The 12,014-nt window shown below is 40.6% G+C and overlaps 1 protein-coding gene across 7 annotated transcripts in view; it reads right to left on the bottom strand.

The window, feature by feature from the left end:
• The window catches only part of LOC124882397 (kinesin-like protein KIF26B), a 42,231-nt gene that overhangs the window by 13,820 nt on the left and 16,397 nt on the right, over positions 1 to 12,014 (bottom strand). For all 7 annotated transcript variants that reach the window (XR_007041891.1, XM_047388748.1, XM_047388749.1 and 4 more), the window contains exons 6-11: positions 7,735 to 7,944; positions 7,333 to 7,426; positions 4,258 to 4,529; positions 2,797 to 2,974; positions 1,873 to 2,011; positions 1,118 to 1,274 (exon numbers count right to left, since the gene is read on the bottom strand). Coding sequence is in view for 6 of the 7 variants with exons in the window: in XM_047388748.1 (XP_047244704.1) it covers positions 1,118 to 1,274; positions 1,873 to 2,011; positions 2,797 to 2,974; positions 4,258 to 4,529; positions 7,333 to 7,426; positions 7,735 to 7,944 (1,050 nt within the window). In the remaining variant the exon portion in view is untranslated. The remainder of the gene's footprint in view (positions 1 to 1,117; positions 1,275 to 1,872; positions 2,012 to 2,796; positions 2,975 to 4,257; positions 4,530 to 7,332; positions 7,427 to 7,734; positions 7,945 to 12,014) is intronic.

The raw sequence follows: 12,014 nt of genomic DNA, 5'->3' as shown, positions 1-12,014 counted from the left end.
ATACAGTAGACACAATGATAACACAAGAACAAAAAATGTCTGTGATTTAAAACCAGAACAACAGAACTGACACTTCTTCTCAATAATTTATACTGTTAGGTTTCTGAAAAAAAGGAAATCAAGAATGGGTGCTGTTCACTTTGCCACTTCACCGTTACATGTCTTTTGCAGCTTTGGTTGGAGACATCTACTGAAGAACATTTTGTCCTGACCGTAGGTCAATTCCCAGCTACTGGGGGAGGTTTTGTGCCCACTTTAACAACTAACTATTTAAACTAGGTTGCTGCAATCTAATTTTAGTTCTATTTATCCTGTAAGGTAATGTCATGTGACTCCAATAGATAATATCTTCTAACAGGAGGTCAATTAGTGTTATTTTGGTTTGATCACAGGTCAGTCTGTCATATTTCATAATATTTCAAAATAAATAAAATAATTTAAAATAATATACAATGAAATTAAATTAAATGTCAGATTTAAAGCTACAAAGGAAAATAAACTAATATGCAATGGTTTAAGCACAGTAGCTAAAAGGGTTTATTTATGAAATGGAAGTAACAAGAAAGCATTGGTACGAAACAGGGGTACAAATTGCTGAAGGCTGGTCATTTGACGAGGAGCCATCAAGAACCCCCCTTTCTCCAAACAAAGCATTGTTAGTTTTTTTTCTGACAGAACATTATATCAGAATTATATGTAATAAAATACAATTGAGTTAGGATTAATTGGAATGTATGTACCTGACTGTTGTGAAGTGCCTTGAGACAACATGTGTTGTGAATTGGCGCTATGTAAATAAACTGAATTGAATTGAACTGAAAGATACAGACTATTTTATCTTGTTAGGCTGCACATCTACATACTCAATAATGATAGTTGACAATTTCTCTTAACAAAACTGGCAGATTTTACTGGTTTCTGGCTCACCCCCAATTATTAAGAACACTTTATCTAATTGTAATAAAGCAAGGTCAAAACGTTTTGAAGGCTATTCCAAAACTCCATTCTGCATACATCTCTATTATGCTTTTGTGGTCATTGTTGGGTGAGCTAGATGTTATTGCAGTGTTCAACAGATATGGCTTTTTCCTTTGTCCATGTTACTATTGTGTTGTACCTTTGTCCTCTTTTGTGTCCGACGAATGCGAGAAGCCAGCTGAATGGTAGAGAAGGACTCTTGAAGATGTGCTAATGAGTCAGCAACTTGACCAATCACAGCAATGTGGCAGTTTGAAGGCATGGATTCTCGAAGGAGCATCACCAATTTACTGGACCTGTGCAAATGCATTGCATATATCCAGACACTGTCATCATCCTAGTCTTTAGCTCCATTCTCAGATTATCTGTGAATAGGGCATTCTAAAATATAATTTTTATTGGCTAACCATTTCTTCACCGCTTTAGCTTTGTGTTGGGTCATTGTCAGGTTTCATCTGCCTGATGTTAAGAATCTTGATGTAGTTTTCTTTTTTCATGCCATTTGCTTTGATTAAGTTGCCTGTCTCAATGGCTGAAAAACACCCTCAAAAGGTTTAATCTAAGCATAAATCCTTTGCCCAGATGAGATTTTGCAAAGGCCCAGGGGGCTTTTGTGGGGCTTGCTCAGGTAAGTGGCTTCCTCCTTGGTCTGCAACCTTGGCATCTAGTAGTATCCAGTGTCCATTAAACTGTCTGCCTTGAAATGTTGCCACCAACATCTATTTCCTTTACATTCAGAAGAAACATGTTGGTCAAGGTATAAGATTACTTTCATACTTACAAAATCTGGCAGTGGTATGAATAACTTTGGGATTAACTATTTACACAGTGGACTTTAGAGACATATATTTTGCAAATGTTTACACCATTGTCCTTTTAGAGATACAAGCTTACTTGCTGGGGATGATTTTATGTCCGCTTAGGAGAGCCAAGACAATGGGGCCCAAGTCAGAATGAGGAAGCTTATTTTTGCTCACACCTCTCATCCCACTGCACACATCAATCATGGTCAACTTGGTGGTTCCTCGAGAACCTGAGAATGGAAATCAAACAGAGAAAAAAGAGGGTTGGTATCATATGTACATAAAAACTATATAAATGACATAACTGAAAATAAGAAGCACCAAATTTTAAACCAGGCGCAGAAAATAATTTATTGGAAAATTCTTAAAGACGAGTTATGTTGCATTCCACATTTAGCTCAGTTGTCAGAACCACTGAGTTCCAAGTTGGAAAAATTAACTGGAAGAAACTGTGATTTTGGAATTCCGACACCAATCCCAAACTCAAAATCTAATATGCCTGCCATGAGAGACAGCTACAGTACTGAGCAGTGCATTTGCTCTTCTGACATTTTGAATCTATAGATCAGTAGCACAGTACTCTACAACCTGTGCTAGTGAACATCTTCCTTTCCATTATCGTCTAGTATTGCTAGCAGGAGTTAGTTTGGTTATTGAGCATCAAATTAATAAATTCTACTGGTTTTTTAACTACCAACAAGAACAATGTTAAGTTGGTTGTGACATCCAGATCTGAATTCGGATTTTCGAGGTAAATAAAAGGCGCTATGATGCTTTATTCTTAGATGACTCACAGTTAAAAAACTAAATGATATTCATTTACGTGTTGCTGCCACAGGAATGGATAATTGCATTTATTTCCATGAACATTACTTTTTTCAAACTGCATTCAAGTGAGTGTTACTGACATATTTACTTTGTCTCATTTTACATTTGAACCCAAATGGTTTTTTTTTAAATAAAGACCCCTGTAATTCACCAGAAAAAAGCTGGAAGAAAGAAATTCCAAAAAAACCTTTTCCAATAGTGCTGCTTTCAGTACGAGGAGGCTGGACATAAAGGGTGAAGAACATTATAGAGCTGTGACACAGGTATGTAATAAAGTCAGTGTGTCGACGTGCTGCGATGGCTGCGTCCAGAAGAGAAGCTGCTCGCTCTGCGGTGGGGGCCTTCACACGGTTGTGGTTACGTAACTAGAGAGATAATAGAAAATAATATGAACCTTTAGCTTTTACATCTGTATATCTATTAAATGTATGCTTGCATTGCAGCTACTATATAGAGTTTATTTATTTATTTCAATAACAGCCTAAGCAAACAAGAAAGCATGTCTTTGGCAAAAACTATGGTTGAACTGGGTTTGACCTTTGGCAGAAGGGCGAAGATGAAGTCAGTCTGAAATAGAACGTTTATTTCATCATGCGATAAAGTTCAGACTCTGCTCATCTGGTGTGCTGACGTTCCTTTCCTGGGCTAACTTAAATAACAAAAGCGGGACATATTATCTGAATATTTATTTAAATGTAAAATATGCCTGTATTGATCTAAAACCTTTTTTCCTCCACAAGAAACTCATTGGTTTGTGCCTCGATGTTGCATGTTGACAAAATAAATCTCTTATTATTCCGCTTTGACTTCTGAGTTTTCCTGCAAGTGTTTAAAACTTTTTTGAAGCTAAAGACACATTTTCCCAAACATCTGATTGCAAGGAAGTTTTACCACTTTAGCGCCTCTTTTCAGCGATCAGTGAGCAGGGAAGGGGTACAACCTGGATAGTCGTCAGTCTATTGTTAAGCGTGGGGACAAGAGAACCATTCTCACTCACCAACGACCATAACATGCGTGTTTTTGGAGTTTGTCGGGAAAATTGAGTTTTTGAAGAAAATCCACAATTGCACAGTGGCAACAGAGAAACATCACATGTAAAGACTGAGGGTTGGACCCAAGACCTCCTTGCTAGGGGCCATGCTGGATGATGATAATGTAACAACAGATTTAATATCCAGTACAGACATTCACTACTATGAGAAAACTAATCTCAAACCATATTACACATTTATTTCCGTATATTGAGAAAGTCTGCTTATGTCTGATGTGAATTTATCCCATATAAATAAGCTGAAATTATATTATTTGTTTGGTAATAAATCTTACTGAGATTGGAGTGCTTTGTGTATCATGTAAACACTCCTGCATGATACAGCATTTTAATTCAAACAGGAGCTGTAAAATAGCACTCTATTGGAATCTAATTCTTTAAATTGAGTCTTTGATGCACTGCCAACAAAGCTGAGCCAAAAAGATGCCATTACATTAACAGAGAGTAATACACTCGCACCTCTCTGGTGGCTAAATTTAACCTTGTTTATTACGATTGACTGGATTAAAATGCTTTATATAGATTAGGCTGTTCATTTGGTTTTGTTCAGCCTCTAAAAAATTTTTTTTCCTCACAAACCACATAACTTTCTTGTACCTGTATCCCATAAACTGGGTCCTCTGTGACTCTAATGTGGGCTTTTGGACTGTCCTGTACGCTGCCCGGTGAGGGGACCACTTCCCCCAGCAGATCCCTTAAGGTGTCCTCTTCACCGCAGCACAGCTCGATGGCAGACACTGAGACCGTCAGATTGGTCCAAGTCTTCTCCCTGCGCCGCTCGATTGAGCTGTACAGCCAGGAAATGGCACAGGGAATCATGCCAAGCTTCTGGAGGTTGTCAGCACTTCCCACCATGCTTGACCAAGATGCTGAGGAAAATAGCAGAGGAGGCAGATGAATGTTTGCATCTCTTTTAATGACAGCACAAATCATTTCTATCCATAGATCTTCTAACTGAAACAGTTACAATTTAAAGTTACTATTTAAAAGCTTTGTTAAAGAATGCACCTGAATACCTGTGCTCCGATTATAGTAAATCACAGAGCCCGCCCCCATATTTATTGGGACCACTGGTAAAAATGTGTGAAAGGCTCATCATCACAGGTCCTCTACCATACTGAACAGCTGGCATGACATGTTTCCCTTCTTCATATTCATCCTCTGTTTCACTGGAGTGTCTGTTGCTGAGAAGCTCCATCTAGAGCTGCAGTCACATTGTTTCCCATGTATGCTGGAGTTGTTAAAAACATGTGGGTCTAAATGTGAGAAAATGAAAGTGATTTTGAGGAACATCACGTTGTGTCACATCTTTGAAGTATGTTTGATTGTTTCGAATGGTGCCTTTATACTGAGCTCAGTGGTGCGTAATTCACAGTGTTCTGCCGCGTCATGACCAGGTACGATATAGTCTTGTATATTTATATCTTTTTTCATGCGAAAGGATCAACTGATCATCTGTGTAATCTGTTTCAAATCTGATTACTAATTAATAAAATAATTAGTCAGATTAATTGGACAATGAGCAGTATCATAAGTTCAATTTTTAGTTTCAAGCATCTCAAGCTGAGGGAAGCGTCTGGCATTGCTGAAATATTGGAGTTGCAGTTGCGTTGATTCAGTAGCAGTTGTGAACATGTGCACTAAACATGACACATGAGAGCTGCAGCGCTTATGTAGCAGAATTTTGGGTTATGCAGCAGCATTGATATAAAGTACACCAGCAAGACCATCTGGGGTGGCTAAAAATAAGGCTGTCCTCAACACAACCATCTACAGTTCGACTCTAACCATTGAGGCCTTTGCTGCATATCTTTCTTCTCTTTCTGCGATTTTCCAGTCAGATTACTATGGTTAAAGGCCACTAAAACCACAAAATGTAAAACAAATTTTAAAAAAGTAGGTTTTGGGGTGGCCTCGTCGAGGTCTGAACTTATATCCAATTAATTATCACTTGGTTGCAGCTACTGCTGCTAAGGGTGGCACAACCAGTTGCCAGGTTTAGGGAGCAATTACTTTTTCACACAGGTACATGCTGGTTTGGATAGATTTCCTTATTAAAGAAGTCATCATTTACAAACACTTTCCACAATTCTTCAGGTTATCTTTGTCTGATATTAACATATATTTAATGATAAAAAAACATTTGGGTCACTGCTGTTTTGGTTTTCATCTGTGTGTTTATTTTGGTCATTTTATTGTGAGGTGCTTTTTTTATTCGTTATTGTTTTTACCTCCTGGTTTACTTTACTGTTTATATACATTTTTATATTATTTTTCTGTTAGATATTCTTCATTGTGTCTCTCTCTGCTCTCATTTTACTCATTAATCTTCTCTGTCTCAGTTCCCTCTGCCTTCATTGGTCTCAGCTGTTTTTCATACTCACCTGATCACCCTCACCTGCTTACCCTGCCTTTCTCTTCACTCTCTCCCTGTATATAAGCTGTTTGGTTGTTATCGCTTTTTGCCAGATTCTACTGTTTGCCTGCCTGTCCCAGGTTTGCCACTCTGTTCCATGCCATATGCTACGTGTCATCGTCTGGCTCTCTGCCTATGCTCTGTGTCCGGGTCTCACTGTAAGTTCTTTTTATTATTAGAAACACTTAAAAGAATTTAAAATCACTCCTGCTACACTCAATTTGGGACATTCCTCTACCTCGTCATGGCAATTTGTGTGACAAAACAAAATTTGAAAAAATGAAGGTGCAAATACTTTGTAATGGCAGTGTATTTGTCAGACAAAGTCCAGAACCTCCAACAAAACCGAACAACTGGAGTGATGCCATGTTATATCTCCTTGTGCACTTTTGCCCTACATTCGTTCGGAGATATGGGCCTGCTTTACCTTGTCTTGTCTTATCCAAACTCTAATTGAATAAGGATAAGAGAATTGGTTTACTCCAATTAAAGGCCAAGCTGCCCGCCGTTATTCAGGGGGAATGGTATTCTGTTTAGGAGATTGATATCCCTCTGGCTGCGGGCCACATGCACTCTGTTTCGGCCGACTAATTCAATCAGATTTACGGAGAATGGCGTCATGTGAAAAAGCAGCTACAAGGAGACCCTGTCCTTACCGTGTGTGTGTGTGTGTGTGTGTGTGTGTGTGTGTGTGTGTGTGTGTGTGTGTGTGTGTGTGTGTGTGTGTGTGTGTGTGTGTGTGTGTGTGTGTGTGTCAAGAAAAATCTATTAAAAGCCTGCACCAGCGCTAAGTGCAGGGTCCCATCTTCCTAATAGAAACATATTACAGCCCACTTTGTTTTTAGTTAATCTTGGAAAAACATGTTTGCATTCTTTTGAGCATGGAAGGAGTAGCTTTCGAAAAATATCAATGAATGGTTGGTAGAAGCTTATTTTTTAGAAAAAGATGAAATATGAATGAAAAGGGTCAGATAGTTGAAATGGTCCTGCTGTGAAAAATCAGAAGCAGACACAAATATGACTCAGGAAAAAGAGCAATGTGCAAGGAAGCAAAGGGTATGTATCAAGATTTATATGAGGGCACAGAGACAATGGAGACATGGAGTTTAAGTAATAGGGAAAGATTGAATGATAGCAAGAGTGGCATAGAATAGCAGAAGGAGGAGGGGTATGGATGGGCTTCAACATTTATAAAAGCGTCCCACTCTCATCTTAAGATTTTAACCTGTGGCCTCTCGCAGCGACCGATGACTCACCCACATCAGCGCATCCTAAGCCCAAAACACATCCATCGCTGCCACTGAGGACACAGCGGATGACATCAGCCAAGACGCCTGCGCACACTTCAGCCTGGGAAAATAGAACAAAGAACAGGGGGACTGATCTAAACACTGAAATTGTGCACGCAGTCCAGTCAAAAACCCAAAGCAGGAGGGGAGATTACACAGGTTTTCAATTTTCCCTTGAGCTTAGACACATGTAAGCCGAGCTGGAGAGTCCTACCAGAGGAGTGGTATCGCTTTTCTGGTAATGTTAGACAGGAGGACCTCACAGTGGTGTGTACAGTAATATACAGGGGGATTAATTACGTTCTCAGTGCCTTTGCACCGGACACCATGCTATAAAGAAACATTTGAAAACAGGATAAAGAACCAAACCTGTCCTGAATCCTGAGAATACGCTGCATCAAAGCTGAAGGTCTTCAGAGGACTTTTTCTTTCCCTGCCTAGGGTCATTGTGCTGTGGGATAGGTTTTTGGTGACCGGTTCCATTATGGTGACCCTCTTCCTGGATGGATCAATCTGAAGAACAGGTGGCTGGCCTTGGCTCTCCGACAGCAATCGGCTCACCCTCAGCACAACTTTGACCTGAGCACAGAAGGAAATGGGAAAGAGAGCCATGTTGATATCTGCTGTGCACACTGTGTTATATGGTGCTGATTAGCCTGTTAAATATCAGATTACACAAAGAAAATCTATTGGATTGAGAAAGCTAGGAACCTTATGCCAGAAACAGGGCAATTTGCCCAAACTACAAAAACTGCCTAAGAGAGAGCTGTGAAACATGACAAATACACACAGGAATTGATTTGATTTTCAGATCCCAGACTGATGAAGTGTATGCAAGATGTGCTCCAACAAAGCCAGAAATATGTCAATTATCTGAACTTTAGGTCTGTAAGGTTTTCCAGAAGGAAGTGCTCAGGAAGATATCCATCAATGTACATTGCGGAAAGAGTAATTAGCGGATTTGTTTTTGTAGAAATGAACATAAAAATCAAGTTTTTTTTCAATGAGTGGGTTACCTTGGTATCTGCATTTGGATGGAGACGATACTGTATTCCGAGAAGCATTTGGCGTTACATGTAAATATCTAATACATCTAAATAGCACAACCACCATAGATTTGAAATAAAAAACCCTAACAAATGTATATTTCCTCTGCTGCTTACAATAGTAACCCTTTAGTCATCACCAACACTAACATTGAAATCCTAGAGTTGCTGCAGCATAGCGACCATGTGATGTTATTGTGCTGTACTAGGGCTTTAATTGCAGAAGGCTGCTTCACATTTCAGCTGGCAACCCACTTAGGGCTCAGGGCTTAGGGTGTGGGAGAATCTGCTGTCAACAAGCAGTGGCATCTCGTACATTCAAGCCACAACCCTAATTTTAATGCACTTTAGACATGCACATCTGCATTCGTCACAACACTTGAAGTTACCACAGAAAAACATACAAACACCACAGAGGAGGGGCTGTGCTTGGGGGGCATGGCATGGTCCTCTGGCTCCCGCCACAGGGCCTGTGCTGGCTCGGCGGGAACTAGGAGTCTGGGGATGGCCCGGGAGGGCCGGGTTGGGGCCTGCCAGCCTTGGTGGGGTGTTGTCTGTGTGGGTGCTCAGGCCATATCACGGGGTGGTGGGCCTCCGTCTGGTGTCCTATAGCTCCCGGAGGTGTGTTGAGCTGGTTGAGGGCCACGGGGGCTGCGTTGGGCTCTGGTTGGTATCCCTCCCTCTAGACCTCTAGCTGACTGTCCCGCCGAGTGAAATACAATGTGGCGATGACTGCGGTGAGCTGGTGCCTGCCCAATGTGTTGGGGGCTCTGGGAAGTCTCCCCTGGTTGGTGCCAGGCGTCTTGCTGCCAGGTGTTGGTGTGTGCCCTGGGCCACCAGAGGGACCAGTTCCCAGGCTTGGCCTACGTGATGTTGTGGTTGGTGTTGAGGGGGCCTAGGTGCCCTGCCTTACGCTCTGTGCCTCTTTGACCTGGGGGCTGCTGCTCCTGTGCATTGCTGGCAACCTATTTCTGTGCCAGACATAAAGAAGCTTTATGTCTCGCTTCCTGGGACTATTGCTGCCTCCTGGAGTCTACCTGGCCTTTGTTAGGTGCTGTGGATTGCAGGCCTACTACCGTTCTCGCCACACGTACAAATCTTACACCTTCAGGTGACGAACTCACACACACACACACACACACAGCCACTCAACACAAATCTGTTTCTATGCATATGCTCAAACACACCCAGACACACACACACACCAACACACAATTACTCAAATGGTTGAAAGTCATACAAGCACAGTTTACTAGAACATCAATGTGGCTTGCCTACTCTGATGCTGGATTGAATCTGGAATTAATAAAGTTAATCACGCAATTAGGATATTGTCTTGAGATATCCTTTTTATAGGAAAATATCTGCTCTCTATGGCATGCCTGAAACACTGCAACAGGACACAAAAAAAAGAGAAGACAGACTGGGAACATAATGTATAAGTAAGAAAATAAAAAAACACCGCTATTTATTAATCCAAAAGCTGCTCCGAATTCACATAGTAGCAACTGATTAGAGAATTATTAATATTAAAGCTGCTAAAAGTACATCTTTAACTTGGGGGAAATACATTCATGCACCAAAGAGAATCCTAAGCACCAATGGATGAGTTTTACAAAAGCAAGCTTTAAAAATGTCATGTTAAATTCAGCTAACTTCTAGCTGGCGTCAATGTTTGGAATTCTTTGTAGAGTAGAAAACAGCATGGTGTTATTCTTGCTTACCTATCTCTTCCAAAAAGTGTTTGTGTTTACTAAAACTGATCATTTACTCTGAAGTCTGATGCAGAAACAGTTGAACATTTGCTCAAAGCTACTGCTGCCCAGCAGTGGGAGTCTGAGATGCTATTTTCTGTTGCACAGGTTACAAGAAACCTCAGCTTAAAAGGAAAGGAAAACTTGAGAGAGCAAAGCGTCGGTGTCAAAAAGGATTAGTATTGAGTACTAGGGATAATGTACTTTGGAAGAGTCGTTGTAATTGACATCATTTCACACTGCTTTTCTTTCATAGCCAGAGACTAATGAACAAAATACATAAATTCCTAATGAACTCATAGTAGCAGTTTCAACAATGTTTGAAACATAAACAGATGTATTTCACAGTATATACAGTGCAACTTTTTGACATTTTTTTACATAACAACCACAAATTTAGACGTAATTAAATGGGATTTATTGTGATAGACCAACACAATAGTAGGACAAACCTGGGAAGCGGAAGGAAATTGATACATCCTAAAGAATTATTACAAGTATATATCTGAAAAGTGTGGCATGCATCTGTATTCAGTCCGGTTTACTCTGACACCTTTCAATAGAATCCAATGCAACCAATTGCCTCCAGGAGTCACTTAGACTAGATAGAGTTGGCCTGTGTGTGCATTTTTTGGACTAGATGCAAACATTAAATGTGGAGGAAGACTTAACGCTGCCTATTCCCCTTACCACACTGTTCCTGTAGTGAGACATGGAAATGGCCTCAACAGCATTTAAAGAGATGGCACCAAAACACGTTACTCTCAGACACACCTGAGAACAGGAATACAAGAGGAGCCTGTGGAGCTACAATAACAAGGAGTTCAGACCAAAGCATTACAGTTCCACTTTATGAAAAGAAAGGATTTAAAAGCATGATATGTCCCCTTTTAAAAGCGAGTTTAATCTAATTTAAAACATTGAGGCATCTGAATCAAATTTTTCCTACAAATTAGTGGATTGAAAAATAATGCAGATGCCATGCATCATTGTGCAGTTGTAAATGGATCTACTCAGCCAGAAAACATAGTTTAAAACATGCAGGAATGTGTGCAGAGGTGGTCAGAGTCAATTCTTTACGCCAGTATTTGACTCCGATGTTTATCTTCTCCATTAGCATCTTTCCTGCCCCCATTTCTCTTTCCTTTCCTCTTTCTAGCCTTCCAATATTGTGCTCTCTTTCCAGCTTGCAACACAAAACGATAATTTAGCTCAGCAAGATTGAAAGTAGAAATATGTGTCATGACACCCTGAATGAATATAGGAATCTTGATATTGCACAGAACTGCATTACACCACGATGAGATCATCCCTTTTTGGGTGAATTTGAAAACCTGACAGCCATTTTCCTGCAACATGATAAGTTTTCCAGCCTCTCGTCTCATGCATTTCAAAACCTTAAACAAGAACGGGATCCCTAACCATTTTAAAGATGCGTTAAATTCTATTCATAAGGGGTGAATAATTCAAGAGAAATTTAACAAGTAGAGGAAGTCTTCCGCGGCTCTCAGCACAGAGCGACGCTTCACAAAGCTGAGTGCCGGGGCAAGGTAGGGCTGTCGATGGGGTCTGTCCGAGCCTTCATCTGTAACTCTACACTAAACCCAAGAGTCCATCTCTGAGACAAAGGGAGGGCAGGCAGCCATATTGATCTCCTCGGTTTCTCTCCCAGAGGAGGTGAGGAGAAAGGCGGGGAGGAACAGGATGGAGACATTAGCACCACATTACAGTCAATCAGGAAGGCAGAGTGATATAGGATTTTAGCCAAATTGACTGAGATCTCTTTAAGCTGCAGCACAGGGTGGGAAGACACTTGCAAGTTGCTGTTTGTGGGAAAGGATGGGGATAT

Source organism: Girardinichthys multiradiatus, chromosome 15 (assembly GCF_021462225.1).
Source record: "Girardinichthys multiradiatus isolate DD_20200921_A chromosome 15, DD_fGirMul_XY1, whole genome shotgun sequence".
Classification (NCBI taxonomy): Eukaryota; Metazoa; Chordata; class Actinopteri; order Cyprinodontiformes; family Goodeidae; genus Girardinichthys; species Girardinichthys multiradiatus.
The sequence above is the reverse complement of the archived record's forward strand: the minus strand, read 5'-3'. Positions and strand labels throughout refer to the sequence as shown.